This window comes from Botryllus schlosseri, chromosome 15 (assembly GCF_051294905.1).
Source record: "Botryllus schlosseri isolate E-star chromosome 15, Bs_hap1, whole genome shotgun sequence".
In the NCBI taxonomy this organism is placed as follows: Eukaryota; Metazoa; Chordata; class Ascidiacea; order Stolidobranchia; family Styelidae; genus Botryllus; species Botryllus schlosseri.
Genome location: NC_137250.1, coordinates 22,838,364 through 22,864,900, shown reverse-complemented (window position 1 = coordinate 22,864,900; position 26,537 = coordinate 22,838,364). Strand labels below are relative to the sequence as shown.

At 42.1% G+C, this 26,537-nt stretch overlaps 3 protein-coding genes across 4 annotated transcripts in view; 2 read left to right on the top strand and 1 right to left on the bottom strand.

Moving 5' to 3' along the window:
* Positions 1-20,621, bottom strand: part of LOC145456710 (WD repeat-containing protein 19-like) — a 392,619-nt gene extending 371,998 nt beyond the window's left edge. Inside the window, exon 1 of the mRNA XM_080334813.1 lies at positions 20,611-20,621. The gene's annotated coding sequence lies outside the window, so the exon portion shown is untranslated. The remainder of the gene's footprint in view (positions 1-20,610) is intronic.
* Positions 1,321-6,170, top strand: LOC145457363 (uncharacterized). Of its 2 annotated transcripts, XM_080335561.1 has the most exons (7): positions 1,321-2,485; positions 4,565-4,636; positions 4,902-4,959; positions 5,023-5,134; positions 5,188-5,380; positions 5,436-5,614; positions 5,669-6,170. In XM_080335561.1, exons 2-7 carry the CDS (start codon positions 4,597-4,599, stop codon positions 5,972-5,974), a joined length of 888 nt encoding a protein of 295 aa, XP_080191687.1. In that variant the 5' UTR covers positions 1,321-2,485; positions 4,565-4,596; the 3' UTR covers positions 5,975-6,170. The 2 variants fall into 2 exon arrangements, with proteins under 2 accessions (XP_080191687.1, XP_080191686.1); XM_080335560.1 differs by lacking the exon at positions 1,321-2,485 and having other exon boundaries at positions 3,829-4,636.
* On the top strand, positions 19,519-26,318 carry LOC145456719 (uncharacterized). The gene is made up of 7 exons (XM_080334823.1): positions 19,519-20,016; positions 20,656-20,688; positions 20,976-21,074; positions 22,316-22,404; positions 22,698-22,871; positions 24,051-24,518; positions 26,068-26,318. The coding sequence occupies exons 1-7, from the start codon at positions 20,007-20,009 to the stop codon at positions 26,299-26,301; spliced, it is 1,107 nt and encodes a 368-aa protein (XP_080190949.1). The 5' UTR covers positions 19,519-20,006; the 3' UTR covers positions 26,302-26,318.
* The last annotated feature ends 219 nt before the right edge of the window (positions 26,319-26,537 follow it).

The window sequence follows — 26,537 nt, the reverse complement described above, 5'->3', positions numbered from 1 at the left end:
CTACGGAAAGGTACCGAAGCTTGAAATGACTTCATATATTTTATTTGAGACCATTTCTATTCATAGCTTCATAGCAGGTTAAGAAGTCCTTCTCGTTTCTATGATATGTTAAAAACGAGTCCGACATAATATGCTGCTTAGCGGCCATATATGTATTTCGATGGTTCTCAGCTCCATGCATCTTCCGTAGTCTGAAACGGCTTTTAATATGTTGTTTAGAATACCTTATATTCGCAAAAGGATATCAAGTCATTCCAAGTTTGTCTATAATGTATTAAACACGACATAAATGTGGGTTAAAACTACCTGACAATCGCTTTTCTTAATATTCGAAACTTTTCCTATCTGAAATATATAATGTTCCCTTGGTAATTGCAAGTGCTTCACATGATACCATTTTTTTCCCAATATCATCATGGTGGTAGCTTCTTGGAGGTGTAGAACTTCAATATACAATTGAACAGTATATATTGAAATGAACCCATATTTTTTGGCACTTCGGTATTCTCCACTCAGTGACCAGTACTCCCCATGATCATCATCTTTTCATTTTCATCATAAATATATAAAAATTTATGGTGCTTCACGTGGAAACCGACCGTGCTCACCATAAACGTCAAAATAAATCGTTTTTTTGTGCCTTTCTAGAGACGGATATTAGGGCGATGAGGTGGGGGTTGGAGCCTTGGAGATGGGTTCGGATCAACGTTGGGGATATGGTATTCCAAGATTATGGTTAGGGGAAATTAGGGTTGTGGGAAGGCGGATATTAGGGTTGGGGAAAGGGGCATTGGAGGTGGGTTAGGGTCAAAGTTGAGGTTAGGGCTTCCCAAGATAAGGTTTAGGGCAGGGGTGGGCAAACTACGGCCCGCGGGCCGCATGCGGCCCGAGAGAGTCTAAAGAAACTTTTTAAAAATTTTGATAAAATGCGTACTAAAAATTGAATTAATGCAGGGACTTGATTAACTTTTTCTTAGTATATTTGACCATGATAATTTTAAGACAGTGGTTTTCAAACTGGTGGGCGCGCCCCCCTTGGGGACGTGAAAGCATCTGAAAGGGGCGCGAAACTGAGCTCGACTGAAAAAAATTTTCGCGCTATGCGCGATTTTCATCCATCTCATAGTTATTGCTATATGTTAGTCTTAAATACATATCTAAAAATCTCTCATCCATAGTCGTAACCTTCGACGCCATCAAACTACCCGTTAGGTTTGCTAGCATCCTGGTTCGTTTTGTGATATGACAATAAGGGGGCGCGAAACCTTTGACCATTATAAGGGGGCGGGGCATGTCTTAAAAAGTCTGAGAACCACTTATCTAAGGTGTTTGAAGCTAACATGGTTATGATGCTGTCAGCATTGTGTGTCCTGGAACTGAGCCAAAAGTGGAATTACCAAATCTATGAACAGATCACTGCTCACAGATTAATATTTCAATCCTATTCTAAGAATCGGGCCAACCGACTTTTATCTCTATCGTTTTGACAAATTGGTTATTGAGGTCCGCCTGCCTATGAAATCTCGCCACCATATGTTTCTGACGCGTGTACGATATCATCAAAGCAATATTCGGCTTGTTTTAAATAGGTACATATATTGTCTCCATGTCCTCACTATACAAGCAAATATCAATATTGCGTTTTGGTTTATAATTCCAATTTTATATAATGCGGCCCGCGAATGAATTCAGATGTTGAATGCGGCCCGCGAGCTCAAAAGTTTGCCCACCCCTGGGTTAGGGGAATGGGGATATTCGGGTTGTGGGAGGGGGGATATTAGGGTTGGGGGAAGGGGGATTGGAGGTGGGTTAGGGTCAAAGTTGTATAAAACCGATACCACTTAGTGCAAGTAGGAGTAGTGCAAGTAAGCAAAACCTACAGCAGCACTTCGACTTTACAGGTCATCTCTTGTTTAGAGTGACAAATAGTATATTATGTGTGCAAGGGATTCGTAGCGCCCAAGCAGAGGTGTAGAAAAGGTGTTGAACATGTCTTGAACTCGGGAAAGGAAGTAATAAACAGTAGGCTACTCTACCATTTGCAACTTGACCCGGTCATGGAATACCATAAAAAAAAATTTGTAAACGTCGCAGAACCTGTCCTGTTTTATAGATATTGCATTGTCTCGTGAATTAGATTAGATCCACTTGATACTATCAAAAATGGTTATCCTGAAGATGTATTTGAAATACTCCTCACAAAGGTGTTAACACGATCGGATCTAGCTACCAAAATAGTACCTGAAACATGTTTCAATGATGATTGCATGTCCGATGTTTCTGTACTAGAGGTCGACCGATTATCGAGGCTGATATTTAGAGCTTTCCCGATTATCGATATCGGCTTATGAAGGCCGATATTTTATATTTGAAAAAAAAATCAAAAAATTCGGAAATTCAATGCTCCGTGTTCTCAATCTCAAGAAATCGGCGACGCAAAGGGCGATATATGACAGATTTACCCTTGCAGGACGAGTTTAGCTGGGTGAGCATGCAGAGAAACTATGCTTCCTGCATTACAATCTACCTTTTCTGGACTGATCTGCAATTTTGTTTCATATTTTGCTTTTTGGGTTATCCCAAATTTCAACGAATGTGCACAATTAAGCAATAATTCTGTTCTACAGCCTTGGGCGCTTCATGCCAGCATGGGTTCTTCTGATACTCTTTAAATCCTTAATCCAATCGAAGTTACATTATGGCATCCTCTGTTGGGGGGGCTGCCAGTAAAACTGCACTCAAGCCACTGCAGAAACTGCAGCATAAAGTACTACGAATCATAGCTAGGGCCCCAAAGGGGCCTGGCTGCCCATCCAATAAGTCGCTGCTGAAGAGATTCGGCGTCCTAAACATAGAAGATATGCGGAAACTAGAAATCGCCAAGTTTATGTATCAGTTACACTGCGGTCGTTGCCCCGAATATTTCAATGACTTCTTTACCTCTGAATCAAAAGCGCACAAGTACAACACACGCGCGTCCACGTCGTCCAAATATCATATGATCGACCGAAAAGATCATCGCTCCATCAAATATGCCGGACCTGATGTGTGGAACAGTATCCCGCCGGCCATCCGACAGTCGACGAGCATGTACACATTCAAGTCGAAATACAAGCAATTACTACTAAATAAATACAGTCCATCCTCAAGATTACCGGACCACGACTGACCTATCGATCTCGCTTCCCATGACATGCCGCCCTATTTCTTGTCGCATTCTTTTTCTATAATATCTTCTTTACTTTCATCCAGTGTGCATGCCTCCTCTTTACATCGCCTAGGCCAAAGTGGGTGTCAGATTCCATAGACTACTCCTTGTCTCTTCGGCATCTTCCTGTCTTTTCATTGTATCGCATTTTTGTGGTGCATTGAACTGATAAAATTGCTAATAAACCAATGATGATTCTTTTCAATTTCAGTTTTCTCGTTTGTTGTTCAGCTTTATGTTGCATGTACAAGCGCCATCTTGCCTAACATATAATATTTTTGGTGAAATGGTTCTCTGCTCCTTCTATATTAATATCGGCCTATGATATCGGTATCGGCCTTGTGAGTGAGCCGATATATCGGTATCGTCCTGTAAAAATCAATATCGGTCGACCTCTATTCTGTACCTACCTTGCTTCGGCAACGTGTCTAATCGCTTTAAAAAGATGATGGAATCGGCCAATCATCGCTGTTATTATAACTCTAACGCGCATGTGGTGTACACAACTAGACTACCTTTGCCAAACACCCTAAAGCAGTGTTTCTTAAACTAATCGCCAGCACTCCCAAGGGAATGTTTAGATTTTGAAGGGGCGGAAACGTTCAGGGGCGCCATATTTTTTATGGTATAGATAGGGTGGCACTGTTAGTGTTGTGACCCGCAACCGCACACTAACGTTATATAGAATGGGTTGCTTTGTTTGGAAGACATTCATTTTAAATAATTCTTTGAACCGATAGCAGACGATATATAAAATATTAGGACCTTGGTTGCTTTCACACCGTATTCAGCGTCCACTTGCAACGTAATAATTTTATTTATCACCCAATGTGAGCAAAGATGTCTACCACTATTTCAGTTGATTTACTCGTCACAGAAAGCAATAAGACAATACCCAATACAATTAAACGGCACTGCGCTCAAAAATGGTGTGGCCTCAAATTGAAGCACAGAATGTATCAATAATTGGCAGTAATATGTGAAACATATTATAGACGAAATTCATTCATGAGGTTGAAAAAATTTTTGCGCTTGGCGCTTGCGGGGATATACAGCTTCTACAAGTAGAATCTTTGCGATGGCACTAAGCCCCCACAAGATCTCTGCTCGGTGCGATGTTACCGGTAGCCACTTGATCATGAGTATTTGTCGCCCATATGCGCCATGACGACTCTCCACTGGAATGCAGCCGTATGCTATACATGGAAAGATATGAAACGGGGCGTGTATAGCAAACAGGCTGAACAGTGTTCAGGGGTGTACGAGTTTTCAGCAAACGTTATAAGGCTGAAGCGCAGTGCTCTATTGCAATGGATATTGTAGTGGAAGCTATCTTCAATTTTTTTACCATTGCAGATACGGAAGTGATTTCATTGGCCTGGGAACTGATGAAAAATCAGGAGCCTGATGGCGGTCCGCGTACATCAGGTTCGCTTTATATATCTTTCGCTCGCCATATATCTTTTAGAGCTGTTTTTATCTTGGGCTGGTTATGTCGAATTCCTACGCTTTTCCTCCCGTGCTTGAACTGGAATGACATGAATCACATCGTCGACACCCTTCTATAGAGTCAGTTAAACATTAATATTTATGTTTCTGTGTTTTTGTTTTGAGTATTTTTGCATAACCTACTCATCCTGATTGCCCCTGTTGACGAAGAAATCAACCTCTCTCCTCCCAAACTTTATTACAGCGCCAGCGGATCGAACGGACGCTCTTTGGGGATATCGGAACAAAGGAAAAGTGAAAAAGTAGCCTAAACGGTTTTAGTTCCGTCATGAACCTTGAATCGAGTCATTGGAATTCGTTCGCAGATATTTCGGGACGTCCGGCAAAGCCGTAGGACAGATGTATGATCCGCTTGGCATTTGCTCAACGGCATGTGACGATCTCGTGGTCGCAGATCGGGGCAACCATCGGATCCAGGTTCGTGTTTTGTTTCAACGGCTTTTCTACGGCTCCAACATTCGTGCTTCCAGATCTTCGACGTCAACGGACGAGTCAAGGGATGCTTCGGGAGCGAAGGGACAGCAGAAGGACAATTCGATTACGTGCAAGGCGTGTGTCTGACGTCGCGTGGAGGGATTGTCGCCTCGGAATTGTTGAATCACCGGATCCAAATATTCGACGAACATGGAAGGTTCGTTCGGGAGTTCGGTGGCGAAGGATCAGGTGAGGCGTGGGCGGCGCCATAGTTGTCGGTGATGGTGACGCCGATTCGTTCCAGGAGACCGAGAACTGAACTGTCCTATCGGAGTAGCGACGGACGAATCAGGTTTGATCTACGTTTGCGACACCGGCAATCAGCGAATTCAAGTTTTCTCGGAGGAGGGAAAGTTCGTTCGAAAGTTCGCCTCTGAAGGTTTGGCCCGTCCGAACTACCTTTCCGTGACTCCAAACGGCAGAGTTCGTGAATTGTTAGTTCCATTTGGCCTCTCGTGACCTTTCTCCTATTCTCAGGTGATCGTCAGTGACTTGAGAATTCACAAAGTCCATGTTTTCGACTCGCAAGGCCGCCATCTTTTCCAGTTTGGAACGAAAGGAGCAAACGAGGGTCAGTTCGAGGAACCGTCAGGCGTCGCCACAGACGACCACGGCAACATAATCGTGTGTGACAGCGACAACGGCCGGGTTCAGGTTTTCACGAGCGACGGAGAGTTCGTGACTTGTTTCGGTTCTGATCTGAAGCCGGAAGGAGTTTGCCTTTTGTCAGGCGGACAAATCGCGGTCACTGACAGTGGCAACGACAGAGTGCAGATATTTTGAGCAACCAGATCCGAGCGAGTTCCGAAATTTATTGTACGTTTTTCCGGGTGAAACTAAACTTGGATGTCACTTATTCGTTTTGTTATCTGTTCCGCATCTATATCGCCTATTTGTCGGATAAGGCTGCCGGAAAAGCCAGCTTATTCCGATAGTTTGTTGTCCTCGAGGCAAAACAGCAGCAGTGTATCAACATTCAGTGCGGTGTGTGTGTGCGGCCTCTACCCAAAATTGAGAATCTGTCGTCACTATAGTTATTGGCGCAAGTAGCATGAGCAGCTAAATGCCTGCCAATGGTAGAGTTCATTGTCACTGCCTGATCGTGTTCCAACACCCTTAGGTCAGTTTCAGCGGCCTGTTCCTGGGAATTTAATGTACGTAGTCTGATAACGCGCGGTACATGTGGTTTGATACGTTCCTTGCAAGCGCTGAGTTGTTCTTCCTACGTACCGAGAATCACAGTGGCACTTAAATTCGTAAACTATATTGCTTTGTTGAGAAGCTGGAAGAACATCTTTGCGCGTTGCAGGAACAGAACATGCATCTAGCTACATTATATACAACCAATTATGACGTCATAGAAACAAACAACATGAAATACAGGCAAACCGCGATCGCAGCTAATGGCCAATTTTTAGATTGACTAAAAATTCCTTCTGCTGACACAAGCGCGGTCGGTGGATTTTAATAAAAGTCGACTCCACTGCAGACAGATGGAAATGAGTGCAGCCTCTACCTAATACAGAAAATCTTTCATCGCGATAGTTTTTAGCGCAAGTTGCATTCTCAGCCAAATGCTTGCCGATGGCAGAGTTCATAGCCATGGCCTGATTACGTTCTAGTAATCGCAGATCAGTTACGGCTGCGTCTTCGCGAGAGTCCAATGTGCGCGATCTAATAACGCTCGGAACATGTTCTTTGATGCATTCCTGCAAGCGCCGAGTTGTTCTTCCCACGCACCGACAATCACAGTGGCACTTGAAATCATAGACTATATTGCTTTGTTGAGAAGCAGGAAGAACATCTTTGTGCGTTGCAGGAAGCAATTGTTTGATGTTAAACTCAACATTAGTTTTTACATTATCGTAAAAGCGATTTACAGCAGAAATCAATTGCTTTTCAAAACGGAAAGAGATGGGCCCCAGCCACGGTAAATGTATATATACATTCTCCTCAGACCGTGTGTTCGTGTTTTGTGATTGCAGGGATTGAAATTACTGAGTTTTCTGTCCACAGAACTCTGGACGATGTGTTCCGGGTACCCGTTGTCGATTAGAATTTTGCGGATATATTCTAGCTCCGTGTTTAATTTTACATCCGAACATATCATCAAGGCTCTGTGCACCAACGTGCCAATCAAATTTAGTTTACGGCGATTCGAGCCAAACGAATTCCAGCGTATATATTGCCCTGTAAACGTTGGCTTCCGGTAAACCGAAGTGACAAAACTGATATCCCGTTTTTCCACTAGAACGTCTAAGAATGGTAACGAGGTAGCACGCTCTTTTTCAAATGTGAATTTTAAAGACGAGTGTAGAGAATTCAAGTTATCAAAAAAGCCATCGAACTCCGTCTCATTTTGACAGATAACGAAGGTGTCGTCGACATAGCGACGGTACATGAATAGAGGCTTGGTTTTATCTGCGGCGAAAGTCTGTCTTCATGGAATCCCACAAATATATTAGCTAAAATCGGGCCAAGAGGGCTACGCATAGCCACACCGTCGGTTTGCATGTACAATTGTACATGGTATCGTCAGGGCCGTAACAGCACTTCGTCAGCCCCCCTCCAAAAACGTTGGTCTTGGGCCCCCCATAGGGTGATATACCGGACTTCTGGGGGGCTTCGCCCCCCCCAGACCCCCCTCAGGCTGTACGCAGTTTACCGCTACTTATCATCTTTATTGCGTTTCCGTTTGGTGAGTGACATTTTCTCGTCTAACCGCGCGGAGCGCGAAAAATTTGTAAAGATCATGATTGAATCGGTCCATATGATCGAGAATTTCATATATATTGCTATCCGTTTTTATCCTCTCTCTGCTCACGTAATCAGATTTACCGGTAGAGCGGAGTGAGGGGTGTGTTAAAAAGTATAGGGCCACTCAAATAATAATAATTAAACATCGCCGGGCGTATACCTGTAGGCAGGAACGAAACAGAACTACGTCAGGCCCCCCAAAAAAACTGGGCTCTTGGGCTCCCATATAGGGTGATAAACCGACCCCCCCTGATCACGCTGTTCGCTTTTACCACGAAATTAGTTGTACTCTTTAGTGAGCACGCACCAAGCCAATTTTCGATGATTCATTCTAAAATCGGCCAAGAAGATCGGGAATTGCATATGTATTGCTATCAATTTCTTGTCCTCTGTGCTCGCGTAATCAGATTTAGCGGTAGAGCTGAATGAGGTGTCTTGGAAACTGTAGGGCCCGTAAATAATAATTAAACACCTTCGGGCGGGCGGGCCCGTTGGTATGACTTCGTCACATGATGTTATTTCATGACCTACTAAACCAGGGGAGTCAAACATACGGCCCGCGGGCTGCATCCGGCCCGCCAGATGATTTCATCCAGCCCGCGAAGCAATTTCGAGTAGATTGAAAAATGCGTGCAAATTTCTAACAAACTTTGAGATTTTTACTAAGAAATACTTCAATTAATCCCTCAAGACATTAAATGACGAGTATGCTAATCGGTCACTTTATATAGCGACCAGACTGCAAAGTTGCGGTTTCTAGCCACCATTAGGAACAAGTTGTTACATTGACACCCAATTCGTAGAACGCAAGAAATTGCATATTAAGATCACAGCTTTTTGACAAACTGATCAAAAACGAGTTATTCACAGGAGCGAAAACGACAATGCAAAGCCCTTATGCAGGTTACATAGAGATTATAATAGTTACACATAAATATAAATTGAAATGAATGTGGTCGCACTACTGCTTCACTTCTAATTCACCCGAATCGCGATATAATAATGATGAAGCTAATTGCAACGTTCGCGTTTACAGCTAAAACCTTTGTATTCCTTACAACTCATACGCACCGTTGACGATGTTATACGACTAAAACAAAGGCAGTATAGAAATATAAGAAATATCAGCGTGAAATACGTGAAACGCTTATATATCATCGTTAGGGCTACTGTTCTGTCGGTTTATGACTGTATTTAGCCGCCCAAAATCTTCGTATCATTGCCAATTTCATTGTTTGCGAATAAAGGTGTTGCTAGAATTAAACCGCTATGATCCGTAATCTAATGTCACATACTATGGTGTAGGCCAAGTATTCAAATGAAAAACAATGACATTGATTTTGAGGTATTATTTTGGAATCCTTTAAATGGTGCGGCCCGCGAGCTATCTGAAGGTTTCAACCCGGCCCGCGACGTCATTTGAGTTTGACACCCCTGTACTAAACTAAAAGACGCACGCGATTTCAAATTGGTATTTCTTCACCGGCACATAATTTTTCCGTGCGGGATGGTATTTGTCTTGTGAGGTTCAGATTACCAAGACAGGAACATTCGTCGCCAGTCATTTAGGCGCCTAGCGACAATTAAACCTATATGTATTAGGCTATTAGCATAAGAGCAGTCCTTTTCGGCCAAGGTTTTCTCGCTGCCGATCGTTCTGGCACACCTCTTGGAGTCGCATGTTACATGGCCTCAAAATTTATATCTTGGTGCGTAGTGGCGCGGTAATCGCCAACGCCGGTATGCCTATTTCTATAAATCTTGCGTTATTTTTCTTGGGGGAAGAGTACCCAATAATGAAGATATCTGGCAACTTGAAATCGCGCGGGGCGCGAAAAGTTTTGGAAAAAGCTGCATAAATTTCCAAAAAATACTCAATAATTTATGCTAATCAACGAAATAATTTTATGCCCCCTTCGAGCTCGCCCCCCCCCCCCCAATTAGGGGGTTTGGGGTGCGGCAGTTACGGTCCTGGGTATCGTTAAAACTAAACTCAACAGAACAAGTAGCCGTATTGAGAAGTTCAACGAGCACTTTACGCGAGAAGGAAGGTGGTGCTAAATCACCACCACCATATAGCGCGTCCGCACAAATATCAATGGTCTCCTTCAGCGGCACGTTCGTGAAGAGGCTAACGATATCATAAGAACCGAGAAACATGTTCGAGTTTGGAAGGTCGGTGGTTTTCATCTCGTGCGCGAATGTAAACGAATCAGCGACACAATGCGAACCACACATGAAACGCACGGGTTCCAAAATACCGATAAGCCACTTCGCGAGCTTGTGCTGAGCCGATCCAATCCAATCATAAAAAGAATTGGTCGAACGGGCACGTTGGTTTTATGAGTTTTTGGCAGTCCGTACATTCGTGGCCTCTGTGCCCCGACCGGTCTGATGGACGAGTAGACCTCAGGTGTTATGGAGCCGTTTTTCTTGAGGTTGAATAGTCGACGCTGTAGCCCGTCTTTCGATCTTCGCAATTTCATCGAATTCAGCAGCGGGACCAAGTGTCTTGAATTTTGATTCGTCACCCAGTATTGCTTCCATTTTGAGTATGTAATCCCGTTTGTTGACGATTGCCCTTGAAGAGTGTCAGCTCGAAAAGCTTCGGGTTTTAATATGTTTCTGCAATAAATATAATATTAACTTCATCAACAGCTGATAAATAAGCAAAGATGACAATGAAATTAGTAACGGCATCCTAATAAATCAAGTAATTTTTCCGCTGAAGACCGGCGAATTGATTTGCGAAAATTTAAGTTACTTCTTCAAAATAAATCGGGTGATTTTCAGCTGTTTGCTAGCAAATCCTATTCCATAATCGGTGTAGAAACAATCAATATTGTGTTGAAATCTACATTTTCATGGCGAGGTGAACATGGCTTTTTTGAGTGAAATTAATAGCTGTAAACGAGAGACACTGCTTGGAGTTAGTGACAAGCTGCGGGTTATTGTTGTTGATTATGTTAGTTTGGCGATCACGACGCAAGTGGTTTTGTTCGCCATGTCCAATAATCATTTTCAGATCTCGGATGTGCATTACAAAGTCCGGTGAGTTTGTGAACAATTCAATCTCCTTTTTATTATATATGTTCTGTTCATGTAGTAAAAAACAGATCTTTTTTAAAGTATCCTTTCTCGGCCCAAGTGTGCTGCGAGAGTTTTATAACGTTTCTAGTGTGCCATAGCCGGAAAAGTTTGGGAACCACTGGTTTAGTGGTTACTGCTCAGTGCTCACGTGTACAATCTTTTTGCGCCGGCTGGTACACAGAACAAAACCCATACACACCGCTAGGATATATATTCCTAACAATCGGTTATTTTTCACGTTTTCACGCATTGGAATGGGCACGCCAGAAAATTCCGTTCACCTCCTTTCCACCCTACGTTATGATGGAAATTGGCCTGATACACGATTTTCGTTTACAGTGCGGGTGTGCGATGGTCCAATCTACGTCGCATCGTTTCTATAGACAGCCTAACACTTTCATGGGGTGAACAGAAAATTTTCAAATTTTTCATTATTTATTTTTATATAATACATAGAAACTTTATTCTCCTGTAGCAAAGCGGTTACTGGCTGGAATTGAACCAAACTTTGTGTGTAGGCTTAAATTAAGTAACCTAACCATTTTATCAAGTAGCCAGTACGATTTGAGAAAAGAAGTCATTTTTGAAGAGCCCTAACCCACACACACCATAATCATTACTGAGATTTTATAAACTGGTCATCTATCAATATTAGAATGCAAGTCGTCAAATTTTAGAATTGGATTCGTTCAATCAATCAATCGTCAGATTATATTTTCATCTGCCCCAGACACACACACAATGTAAAATGCGATATACAAGACACACAATGCGATGTAATTAGTGTTGCATTTAAAACAAACGGTGCTTTTAAAACAAATGCCTTTTTTAGAAAAACAAAAATGTTTTTTTTAAACGATGTATAATTAAGGCATAATTGTGTAAATACTGTCGTAAGAACCGGTACTATGAGCGTACGGACGATTTACACCCAATATAGTCGACGTATATATGATGTGGAGTGGCTGAAACTCTCGAAATCGTCGTCGGGCCAACAGTTATAGCATGTAGATATGGATCATTGGCACGGAATAGGTGTGCTGATGATGATGACCATGACCACCAACCGTAAAAATAATCCATAACGATGTAGTCCCGGTTAAAGACGTTTTGGTATGTTTATGTCAGTGGTCGGAAGCTCTTTAAGTCGAAGAAGCCATATTTACCCTATATTTTCAATTGTTTACGCCAGGGGTGGTCAACCTGTTCGGCCAAAGAGCCACATGAGATTTGCGAACCATTGCGCGGGCCACTTGGATGTTGATGAACTTTTTCAGTCTACCGATAGGACCGAACCGGATTAGGTAACGGTGAAAACAATACTATAATGCGCATGCATCAAAATCAATAATAATTATGTCATTAAGACCCGACGCGCACCCACGACGTAGCGGCGCGCAGCGCCAAAATTTATCAAAGTCAATGAATGAATTCGGTCAATAATAATGTTAATTGCTTATACTGCGGGTCGCCTCTGCATACCACTGGGCTCATTTGGCAACGAAAGGATTATTCGGCGCTTGGACTTATGAATATCGAAGATTTCGGCTAATATGCGAAATATTGTACTTTATGGTCATACGACGATCTGCGAAAATGTGGTTGGCCCCTGGCTACGCCAATGCGTCGAAACTGATATTTTGGTCATAAAAATCCCATATTTCGCGGTCAGGCTAATCAAATTTTGGTTAGGCCTATTTGGTTTTGATAATTTATTTTCTGATAACTAATTTCGAGAATTACCCCGCGACCAACTAAAAACCTTCTCGCGGGCCACGGGTTGCCCGCCCCTGGTCTAGGCCAACCCACTGTGAGCCACACGTCTTTTCAGTGTTCATGAAAATATTTGTAAAATGATATCTTTTTAAACTTATTATCCCTATTTCTACTCCACTAGAAATCTAGAATTTTCTGCACCAGTTTTATTTTTGGATTTTTTGAAGGTTTGAGAATAGTAGCATTTGATCAAACATCACCGTATTGCGATAGAATCGAGGAAGTCTTGTCCTGCGTCTTTTTAGGAAACCTGAAGATTTGGATTTGAACAGCTCCTGGGCCTTGCAGTGTTTTATCGACGCCGAGTGTATTGATGATAAAATCCAAGTGTTCTCAGGACCCACGAATAGTAGTCAACACTCGAGATTTTTATCACACCTTCACATCGCTCTCTAACACATACCACTTCATTTTATTGCTTGTCCTTTGTTATCTTCTATTAATTTTCATTCAGTGTTCATTAGGGCTGTTCAAAAATAACATTTTTGTCAAATTTTACTGGCTACTTTATAAAATTGTTAGTTTGCCTAAAAAACGATGCAAATCAATTTAGGCTCAATTCCAATTCATAAGAAGCATTGATGTATAAGACAAAAGTTTTCTATTTAGTTAATAAAAATCATTACAATTTTTGTTTTTAAATTTTACTGGTTACTGCATGAGATTGTTAGGTTGTCTGATAAAACGATGCACATAAATTTGGCCCAATTCGATCCAGTAAGAAACGAAGTTATCGATGTTCAAAGTTCAGCATTTAAAATCATAGATAGTATATTTACGGTATTTTCGAATCCAAAATTTTGTAGGCCTACTCTAATAGGGCATCCCTAAAAGACGGAAAACGGACGCTAAAACGCGGAAATGGCGGAAAGATCCAAAATGCTGATTCCCAAAAGACGGAAACAGCGAAAAAGTTCACCATACTAGCTTAGGCGAAATTTGCGGAAGATTGCCCATCGAATACATGATGGACTTTGATACCAACATAATATGCTGACTACGGAATCTTAATAAGCGGAAAACCAATACCGGTACCTTCCAAGATTTCGAGAAAACTGACTTTGACCGCATGGCGTTGTGTACGTGCTAAAGCAATGGTGGCCAACCTTTTCGGCCAAAGGGCCACATTTCATTGACGAACCATCGCGCTGGCCACTAGTCGCGCCAAGTGCGAAAATTTTTCAAAGTTTATAGGTCAATATTATTGTCACTTTAGTATATTGCGGGTATGCTGTATGGTGCTGGGCTCAGTTTGAAGAACTGGACTATTCGGCGCCTGTACATATCGATATCGAAAGCTTCGGCCAACAGGCTTCAATCATTTTATGCCTATGTTTCATCGTCCACGGTCTTTCTGCGAGCACAAACGCAAGGTCGCATGTTGGACGACACTTTCCCTCGTAATTGCGATCATAATTAGACTTGATATGGTTCATTACGCGTTCTTTCATTTTCGAGAGGGTACCATATTACCATATTAATACCATAATAAAATCAAGAAATCGAGTTACAACATATATTGCGTGAAGCGTGAATAAAATTTCTACTTTAGATAAATCTACGGCAGAATATTCTGATTTATTGTAACGCACGAAGATCTACCAAAATTTGACAGGCCCATTGATCTGCCAATGCGTCGGATTTGATATTTTGGTCGTCACATCCCAAGTGTTGCGGCCGGACTAATCAAATTTTTGGCTGGCCATGCAAGTTCTGGGCAATCCATTTTTGGTAATATTACTAATTTCTAAAATTACCTTGCGGGCCACTCAAAACCTTCTCGCGGGCCACGGGTTGGCCGGCTCTGTGCTAAAGCTTATGCTACGGGCTGACAGCCCAAGAGACTACATGGAGTTTTTGAAGTCGTTCCATCATTTAAAGCCGAGTTTCTTAACCTTGTTAGCGCCCGTAGGCTACCCTTTTAGCTTTCATGAAATATTCCCGTAAACCTTATCCAGGATACATGGGAATCCCCTAGGCCCCCGTGATACTCTTCTGTCGCGAATAAAACCAGGGACTAGGCCTACGCAATTCACCAACGCAATGACTTATCTATTATTCCTATCGGCCTAACAAGCACCTTCATTGTCATATGCTCGCGCATGGTGAATTTCTAAATTAAGTTGAATTAACGAATTATTTCTCGACGATATTATGGTATACTTGTATACTATATTTATCATCTGTCATCCAGCTACCAGCCAAATCTGATCTATCGGTAGAGTGGCTGGTAGTGGTGTTTTGTTTTTGGCAATTTATTGCGCATAGGAGACAACAGAGATGAGCGGATTTGAAATTTCTATGTCCTAATCCAATCCAAATCCGAACCTTCAAATCCAAATCCCAATCCATAACTTTTTCACATTCAAGTCATGTCCAATCCTAATCCGATTCCAACTGGAAATTCAGAAAAAATACTAATTTATGCAATGGAGGGATTCGAAAATTTTATTTCACAACCAACGATTCACTTGATTCAAGATAACTTAGTAACCATAATCATAGGCGCCGACTTTTATTTTTTTACGAGGTGGCGAAGTCTTGTGACGTCATAATTTTTCCATATCGATGACGTCATCGTCGCACTAAAACGCACTTTACTACATGCCGCTGGTTTAAGTGCAGCGTTAAACTATTCTTGTGTCGTTTTAATACCGGCCCTGTGATCATTAATACCAAACCATGCGATCGAGTTATTAAATGGAATCTTAAAACGGTACGAGTACGATCATATGAAAATATAACTGCGCTACTAGTCTGTCCGACGGAATGCACCGAGCAGAAATCAGAATTCACGTCACTGAGAATTCGGAGTTGTATCAATGTTATTCACGCGCAATGCGCTGTGGTGTGATTAACTAAATACGCTACGCACTTGTCTGGCAAGTTCGCAATTAACACACAACTCTGGAACATGAGGTTTCAAGTAGACAATAATGATGATTACAAACGCGAAATCGCGCAGCCAATCAATAATTGTCTCTTGCGATTTCTAGCTGCGCGTTGGCGTTGATTAGCTCTCATCGCGGCAATTGTTTGCAGATTAAAACTGCGAATTTGGCGGCATTGGTACATTTCCGATTTACGTTCGCGAAGCATTTTGGGATTTCATCGGTCAATTCGTAATTTCAATTTGCATGTCGACGGCCGCCAACACATACTAATTGACTTACGTGTGAACGGCTGCACAAATTTCCTTCTACGGCCGCTGGTTGGCTACCCCTGGGCTAGAAATATTTCCACTTCCGGGTGCATGCCGCGATCTTATCAATAGAAATCCACTGTCTACGAAATGCCCAATAGTTTAATATTCGATATTGTTGTTCTCGATACGAGTACATCCAGCAATCAAGTTGATCGGAATATAGGTTCCTTGTTCAACCGAATCGAATGAAATCAGAATTTGTGCCACCCAGAATCTCGTTATGCATCAATATTTGACAATGGCATGGCATCGCCTAATGCACTTTAATAACGAAAGGAACACTGAAAAATGACTTTGTGCGGCAATTTCGGAGTACGAATGTATCAAGTAGAAAACAAAAAATACGGATGGTTGCAAACGAGAAAGCGTGTATTCTAATCAGTATCGCTACGAATGGGTCTTGAGTTTGACATAGTATTGAGTAGCTGTCGTCGCGACAATTGTTTTCACATTATATCGGTGTTGAAGCTGTATTGCTGCATTTCCAGATTAATCTCACTGGCAAAGCCTTCTTAGTGAAACGAATATGCGCAGAAATGAATTCCAATTTGGAGGCACACACCAACACATCCTCCAATTTCGCGCTCCGATTACGAAGACTATCACACGTAGCTAGCTAGCTCAAGATGGTTTTGTAAACGAATGTGGGCGCACATCATTTAGATTTTAAAAAAGCAGATCGTCTATTTGGGTGGATGGTCGGGAGAGTAGATCTAGGATGGTATTCATGTTGACGTTTTACTCGTATGATAAGCTTGCCAAAGAGTCCGATAGTGCTGTCAATTTGAGAATCCCTGATCTGTGGTGAACAATTAAATACGCGAAGTCGCGCACGTATTACGCAGCCTCGATGACAGTTTTCGCAAATCAAAATGTCCGAACTTGACGGCACCGATTTCAGGTGGTTCAGACCTGTGTCGTCTTTTAGAACTCAAGCCATGATACACATCTTCTGATGGTTACGTTCAAGTATTAGCGGGAATCAATTACGCACGTTAAAGTCTCTTTGCAGCTATTCGATGTTCTTCAGTTTCGCAATGTCGCTCTTTAATCAATGTAACATAAAACAATCGCCAATCAGCGTAAACTCGACCACAGATAGGAGCCAACGCATGCTAGGCCTGAGACGCCATAGTTAAGCCAGCAATGGTATCTTTCGAACCAGGCCTATCGCAGATGCTCATTGCTCATGTATAGTATATGCCTGCAATGATATCGTGTACGCCAGGCCGAAGCCGCCAATACAGATGCGATTGCGCAGGCAAGCGATGGTATAGATAGAGTGAACTGGGTCTATTGCAGATGCAGGCTTGTTCAAGACGCGATAAATCGGGCTAGTGACGATTGCCACGCGCACGGGAATGACTGACCTAAGTTCGCGACCATCTCAGCGGGAGATCATCACAGAATCTTCTCACTAATTGACAACATGCTTCTCGCAATTCGGCCCGGCGCAACAATGATAATACAATTATTGAATTGCAACTGAATATTAGAGTTAGAATGGTCGTTTCAAAATGACATGGTTTCGCGTTTCAAAAGGTTTCGCCCCCCGAATGCCCCCTGGCTTCGCGCCTGGCACACGCGCGTATCGAACTCGACGGCGTCTCTAACGATTCGATGTTATTCAGTTTCGCGATGTCGCTTTTTAATCAATATGACATAAAACAATCACTAATTAGCGAAAACTCGACCGCATTGTCTCCAAACCAGCGAGAGATAGGAGCCAAAGCATGCTATGCCCAAGACGCGATAGTTAGGCCAGCAATGATACCTTTCACAACAGGCCTATTGCAGATGGTATTGTGTAGTCAGCGATGATATCGTGCACACCAGGCCGAAGCCGCCAATGCAGATGCAATTACGCAGGCAAGCGATGATATAATGTGAAATGAGCCTATCGCAGATGAGATTGCTCAAGTCTGCGGAACCAGGCTTATTGTTCGGGACGCGATAAATCAGGCTAGCGGGTAGCGACGATTGCCACGCGCACGGGAATGAATGACCTAATTTCGCGACCATCTCAGCGGCAGATCATCACAGATCATCTCTAATTGACAACACAATTCTCGCAAATCAGCCGCGCGGAACACTGATAATACAATTATTGAATAGCGACTGAATGTTAGAGTTAGAATGATCATTTCAAAATGACGGGGTTTCGCGTTTCAAATAGGGACCCCCGAAACCACAAGGCTACGCGTCTGGCACACGCGCGTATCGAAATCGAAGACGTCCCTAACGAGGTCGCGTGGATTCGCCTGATTACTGGTCACAAATCACTTGGGTGTTTGAGCATTTTGTACGAGGTGGCCGCCACCTCGTAAATATGGTCACGAGGTGGCTGCGCCACCTCGTAACCACGTAAGTCGGCGCCTATGACCATAATTACATTAATAACTGATCTGAATAAAGTTTGTCGCCATTCGCCACACGACATTTCAATCTCCCAGAAAATAGGTAAATCCAATCCAAATCCTAATCCGTTCTGAAAAAAATGTCTAATCCAAATCCAATCCAAATCCGACAAAATTTCACAAAGCCTGTTTTTTCAAAACCTAATCCTAATCCGTGCTCATCTCCGGTAGACAACCATGTTCGAATTATTCATGCATGAATGAACTGGTCCATTTACCACTGTTGTTGATTACATTGTTGAAACATGTAGTTAATTGAGTCCGCCAAAAGATTGTCGCCACTCAAATGATATTGGTGTCGCGCACACGTATGAACCGAACGTAAAACCATGTATGTCATGAGACGCACGCGATTCCAAATTCACATTTCTTAACAATTTGTTTGTTTGAGGTATTCATGGCGTTTGTCAACTACATGGGTCATTTACACCTGGTCGATTTTCTTTATTTTTGATTCCATAGTTGCCAACTTGTAGCACTGCCCACTTCTAGGCTTTTTAAGACACCGCTTACGCGGATGAGATGACGAGAGTGCGGTATTTCACGCATTTGTATTACGGGCCGGGGCCCATATTGCAGGGACACAACGATGCGGCTCCCTGAGATATCAAGATCGAATAAGGCTAGACTCATTTATATAACAAGTTTACTTAAGATAGTTGCATTGTGACGATGTTTAAAGTCCAAAAATATTTTGCAAACCTAGAAAAAGCGGAATATTTTCTGGGTATATTTATTCAACTCGAAAACTTTCTATGCGCGACGCACATTCTAATATCGCATGGCGCCATTAGAATGTTTTAGTCTACGGATGTTGGTGTGGTGCAACCTGCTGATGCGGGACTATTAAACATCAGCATTTCATCCGCGCCAGCCATAAATCCTCTCCAATCACAGGCCAATACATATGAAGTTTAGGCCACGAAGTCCGAATTTTGAATCCTGGGCTTTATTCGATACGGAAAAAAGTGTGTTTGTTTGTTTGTGAATCGTGCATATAAAGGGTAGTAACGATTAATGAAACGACCCGTATTAGAATTTTTGCTGAAAACACTGTGGAGGCAAAGGACAGCGTTTGGAACGGCCTGACCATGAACAGGGGGCATACGAGAAATTTTATTGATAGCTCAAGGGGTACGAGCGCCGACAAGGTGAAGCTGAAGAACCACTGACAGGCTAATTGGTGAAAGGTGACATTCGATTCAGCCGCGATATACATAAGGCTCCTAACGACGTTGGACGTTAAACAATACTGCGATTTATTTGTAGAAGAGGACATTCCTGATTCGCGCACTGTCCGGGCGGTAGTCCAATGTGACGTCAAAGGCACGCAGTAGCCTATGTGACGTCAAAGGCACGCAGTAAATCCGCAATGATCGTTGTCCGAATAACATCGTGTGTTCTCTTTTAACATACGGGCTAATAAAGATGTTGTTTGTTCTGCGACGATGCAAAGGCAAACACCATTCCTTAACACTGTTATTGGGGCTCCGAGCAGTGTAGTTAGGAGGATAAAGGATTGACTTGGTTTTACAATTGGATCGACCGCAGCGCAGTCGACTGCTACCTCATGAGACCAGGTTTGTATCACTTGATACGCTTCGTCTGCATGCATTCAGAATGGGATCCAGCTCAGCACTACAAGATCATTTGCTGTTTCTCAGTTCAGTGCATGCATATGTTGTACTGTGGGTTTTACTGTGCACACGTATCAACTTACAAAGGAATGCAAAAGACTAGACCTGTGGTTCTTCAATATATATCGAAGTTATCATCATGCATATGCATTATGCAGCCGACGAAAATAAGCACCAGATCGTTGTTCAGCCTTAGCCTTAGTCACCCAACGATTCTGTGGAAACTGGCAGCTGTTTTCGGGCAGAGTCAGGATTAAGACATTGATTTGAAATTGATAAAATTTAATATCATATTTTCGTTTTGATTAGCGATCATTTATTTTGTAGGCGATGTTGACAATTAGAAGAAGGAGCTCTCTGTTATTAACATTGATAGTTAGTATAGCTATCGCATGACGCGTCTACCATTATCACACTACTTCATGCACAAAGTACATTACACATCTTATTGGGTAAGATGGCTTGGTGACACAACATCAAGGGGCTATTGAATATAATATTGGTCACTGAAAGAACCGCCAACTTGCCTCGTTAAACAATAATACAACATGAGGCATATATTAATTGAACTCTACGTTGCAGGGAAGGCTTACGCCAACGCTATGAATTCGAAAGGTGAGTTAAATACACATCGTAAATGTGAATTGATAAAGCAATGACTTGAACTGCTTACCTGAAGCTATTGCGAAAAGTTCCTAATTATGCCCTACTCGAGCTTTTGGCGACGATTTCGGCAATCGGACATATACAATGAAGATAAGGTTTTCAATTCAAGTCAATTGGCATCAAAAGCTAAATATTAGTCTGGGACATCTAATTATAATACGGTGGATAGATGAGCTCGAGTATATATTAGTGATGATCGAATGCTGAATTGATATTACGCAGAATTTATGTCTCAGTGCTTCTGCTTCTCGCGTGCATCGGAAATATCCACGCCAATGAAACAAGCGATGCTGCCGCAACTAAACCGTTGATTATTGCGCACAGGGGCAGCTCTGGTATGTATCACAAGCGAGTTTTCTGATGTGGCACCAACTAACAAGCGCGAACGGAAATAACTTTACGAAAGCTTGACTTTTAGTAGAGCTTAACTGTGCATTAGCAGTTAGCATTCTACTTGGGCAACATGGGTGCCATGACTAGCGCCCCTGGTAATTTGATTACTCGCCCCTTGGTCAAAACTACTAGTTTGGACGAAATTTTCAACAAATACTAGCAACCATAGCTGCGTACGAAGCGGTAATAACAATTCTGCACCATAAGCAAATCGTTTCAGTTTGTTTACACTGTCCAGTGTCCATGCGACGTTTAAGAACCAGCTGGTCAGCCCTCAAGAATATCAGACCTCGATCTGACCTATCAACCTCGCCTATCGGCACATGTGCCATTCATTTTAATCACGAATAGTTTTATGTTCTTTCTATCCAGTGTGCATGCCTCTTATTTACACCGCCTAGGACAGGGGTAGCCAACCTGTTATGCGGCCGTCGGCACGTAATTCGATTAGTATGTGCTGATGGCGCCCGTCAATGTGCAAATTGAATTTACTGACTCTCGAATTTTTGAGAGATTTGAATTGATCTTGAAATTTTCTTCGCGCTATTTGCGCGATTAAAAGCGACTTGATTTCTCGATTTTAATATAGTAGTTATACTGCCTGTCCAAAGTTCGCCGGAAATGGACATCAACACTTTGTACAATTTAACATGGGTATTTGGCGCCCATTTAGTTCATCACGACACGACTATGCACCGGAATGCGGCCGTAGGCTATATGAGTAATCGAAATGCGCCAGTGAATAGCAAAAAGGTTGGCCACTGGCCTAGGACCAGTGGGTGTCTGATTTCAAAGACTACTTCAAGTCGTTTCGACACCTTCTTTTCATTTTGATTGTGGTGTTTTGAAATGATCAAATTATTCATAAACTGCTACTGATATCACCAGTCACCACCCATTGTTCATATTACAGATAATTAATTACATTGTTGAATTGCTTGAGTTTTGTCACTCTCTACGATTTTCTGTTCCGAAATCTTCTTACAAACCATACATTTTTCAAAACCACATGTTCTCGCATTTCTTATATGCGGGCCTACTGTATTGTAAAATAACATGATACTCCGAAAGTCCTGTAGTCTTAACGTTCAAGCTTTTTGCAGGGAACGAGTCCGGTGATATTTTTATCGGCTGCATCTTGATTATGATTATAACATCATTGGTATTCGTGTTCTCTGTCAAGGTCAGTTACCGGAACATACCGTGGAGGCGTATCAACTAGCTGTCGATCAAGGTGCCGATATGATAGAATGCGATTTAGCTGTGACGAAGGTAATTCTATAAATGCATATCCATCCATGTATTATAAAAGTAAAATATGCTTGTCTTTTTCTAAATCGGTCTGAGACTATGTATAGTTCTTATTGTTCCGCTTACCAGTGATCACATTGAGTGATCACATTGTGATTCGTCATAATAGTCTACAATCTACACCATCCTGTAAATTGTGATGCTAAACAGCCTAATCATGATCAATGATCATAATTAATTAACTTTCATTATATATGCGTATATGCGATGCGCTGTAAATTTTGCTGAGCTTGCTACGTGCAATCTTTTGTCAGGATCTTCATTTCGTCTGCGCCCACGAACCTTGGTTGAGTCAAACTACAGACGTCGCGTCAAGACCGGAGTTTGCTGATAGAAAACAAAGTTATTTCATACCGTCTCAGGGACGAAATGTGGAAGATTTTTTCACGATCGACTTCACGCTGGAGGAATTGAAGACAATAAGAAGGGTAAACAATCCCCAATGCAGCCGCATTCGCGAAATTCAATTTTAGATGCAAAAAATAGTTAAACAAAGGCGCGGATAAATATGTTTTGTAATTATTTGGAATGGGACAAAATAACGACGATTTCTAGGATTAAATTCACAGAAGCTATGTGCCTAAATGGCGGCTTTGAAGTCCTGTTCGTATGAAATTGATATCCGACTCAATCCCTGAAGCTTGAGTCAGAACACGCAAAGGTCATGAATTCTACCATTGGCAAACATTTTTGGGCTACTTCTGGAATTGCGAAAAGTTATCGAGACGACTGATTCCGCGTCGTCGGGAGAGGTCGTTCACACTTTCAATTGTACAGCTTCTTGGAGGTACAGAACTTCAATATACAATGTAATAGTATATTCATATTGAAGTGTACCCGAATATTTTCGGCTGACACTTGTCAAGGGTAATCGTCAGCAACTAGCGGAGAATTCAAAAGAACATTGTATATCACTTTCAATTGTGTGCTTTGAAATCGTCTTTTATCAAAATACGCCAAGCTAGTCTATACCAACAGAACGAGATCGTGTGACGTGTACCATCTAAAAATTGTACATTGAGATTAAGCGATATCTTCGCCCCGATTAATCGAAATTTCATGCCGATGACGTCATATTTGGTGATACGGTTGTTGATACACTATATATTACTAACCTCCGTGTGTTAGTTATCTACACAATGTTCTTTCCAATTCTCTACTAGTTGCTGACGATTACCCCTAACGAGTGTCAGCCGAAAATATTTGGGTTCATTTCAATAAGAATATACTTTTCAATTGTATATTGAAGTTCTTGTACCTCCAAGCAGCTCTTCAAATTGATGTATAGAAATGCAATTTTGTGCATGTAACCATTATTTGTTCATAGGATATGAATAGTGTAAACGGGTACTTTAACATCATTCTGATCAGGCGCTTCAAGTCCTAATAATATTAACTTGGATGTATTTAATTTGCTATTGCTGTCATCTCCATTTTTCAACAGCACATGTTCATGTCTGCATATGTCTGTACCGTCTGCCTGTATTGATTTAACGCCACCTTTGCTTGAATATACAGTGAGCTTCGATACATTGCATACTTGTATAGGCATTACATTACAGGCTGATTCATAACTGCTGTACTTATACGTCATCACTGTTGAATAGGTTCAGCAGCGTAGCTATCGCGACCAGTCTTATAACGGCGACTTCGCAATCGCAAGTTTAGAAGAGCACATCACCGTGGCTCAAAACCAATCCAATTCGAAGACGGTGGGAATATACTTGGAGACGAAACTGCCGGATTTCTTCAACAGATTCCTGACATCCAGCAACACAACTATGGAAGATTTACTTATCCCGGTTCTCCGAAACTATGGATACATTTCGAAGTCGTCCCCGTGTTTATTGCAATCGTTTGATATTCGCAGTCTCCGGTATCTTAGTAACATAACGGATCTACCACTTGTGTATTTAACTGCCACAACTATACCTGACAGCATTATGAGTGAAATGGCATCTTATGTAGATGGGATAGGCCCGTCGAAATCAGTAATAGTACTGGTGGATCCAATTACTAACAGGAATATCAGAAGTACCGATTTCATCGAGAGAGCTCATCGCTTTGGTTTCGTGGTAAGTTCAATGATTTTTTTCAACTCATTAGTATAGCCTTATACGACGTTGGTCAACACCAAGTCTTCTACGTTGTTTCAGATCATTCTTTCATACTGATATTGCGACTAGAAAAATATCTTACAGTTATCGAACCAATGTGGCCTGTAAGTTGCAAACAGCATAACGTACAACAGTAGGCCTAGGCCTATAGGTATATACGCCTCACTTTAATTTGTTCAAGCTATCACAATAAATTTCCGATTGAGGCATATAAATGCCATGCGTATCATACACACTCAGGGCCGTAACAGCACTTCGTCAGCCCCCTCCCAAACGTTGGTCTTGGGCCCCCCATAGGGTGATAAACCGGAATGAATCGGTCAGTATCATCGGGGATTGCATATATATTGCTATCAATTTTCATCCGCTATCTGCTGACGTATTCAGATTTACCGGTAGAGCTGAGTAAGATGTATTTAAAAAGGTAGGACCCCTCAATAATAATTAAACATCTTCGGGCGTATACCCGTTGGTAGGAACGAAACAGCACTTCGTCAGGTCCCAAAAAACTAGAGTCTTGGGCTCCCATAAGGTGATAAACCGACCCCGGTAACCGGATCCCATCTTGTTGATCGCTTTTGCCACGAAATCAGCCGTACTGCTTAGTGAGCCAGCGCCAGGCGCTAAGATTTTCGATAATTCATGATAAAATCGGTCAATAAGATCGGGAATTGCATATATATTGTTATCAATTTCTTGTCCTCTCTGCTCACTTTATCAGATTTACGGGTAGAGCTGAGTGAGGTGTCTTGGAAACTGTAGGGCCCGTAAATAATAATTAAACATCTTCGGCGGGCGGACCCTTTGGTATGACTTCGTTACATGATGTTATTTCGTGACCTCCTGTCTGCTATATTAAAAAATATAGAATCAGGCAAACGTACTAAACTAAAAGACGCACACGATTTCAAATTGGTTTTTCTTCACTGGCGTATAATTTTTCCCCGCGGGATAGAATTCGTCTTCTGAGTTTCAGATTACCAAGACAGGAACATTCGGCGCCTAGGCTGTGGACAATTAAAGCTATATGTATTTTGTATAGGCTATATAACGAAGTTTTCGGTCAGCATAAGGGCACTCCTTTTCGGCCAACGTTTTTACGCTGCCGATCGTTCTGGCACACTTATTGGAGTCGCATGTAATATGTCCTAAATCGTTATATGTCTTGGTGCGTCGTGTCGCGGTATTGGCCAACCCCGATATGTCCATTTCTAAAAATCTTTCGTGTTCTTTTCTTGGGGAAGGCTACCAAAAAATCACGCGTAGCGCGAAAATTTTTTTGAAAGTTGCATAAATTTTCAAAAAAATACTCTATAATTTATGTTAATTCACGAAATAAATTTGGGCCCCCTTCGAGCTCGGCCGCCCCAATTGGGGGTTTTGGGGTGCGGCAGTTACGGTCCTGTACACACTGTAGCAAAAATGTTCGCATAAATGCGGACAAACAATCAGCTTCGTCTCCATGTCTTCATATGACGATTTGCCTAAATGTTTTGTTTGAATTTAGGTGCACCCGTACACGTTCAGGAACGAAGATCAGTTCATGGCTCATGATTACGGCGCTGATCCTTATGCGGAATTTGAAATGTTCCTCGGTTTAGGAGCTGACGGCCTTTTCACCGATTTCCCAGCCACTTTTTATAATTATCTAACCATCCGGGAACCTTGCAACGGCAGCATAAGAAGATCAATTAATTTATTGCTGTTGATATCGATGTCATTATTGCTTATGTTCCGATAAATATTTGCTACATCCTATGCATATGTAGCCTTTATACACGCGGATGCATATAGAGCTAGGAAAACAGGACGCAGCCCCATGGAGTTGGTGCATCTGTTTGAACCCCGTTTGTACTGAGAAGATAGGAAGGTGTCGAAACGACTTGGAGTATTCTTTGAAATGACTTCTGTCCCCCACCTGACCCTTAGACGACGTAAAGAAGAGGCATACACTGGGCAGTGGGCATACACTGAATG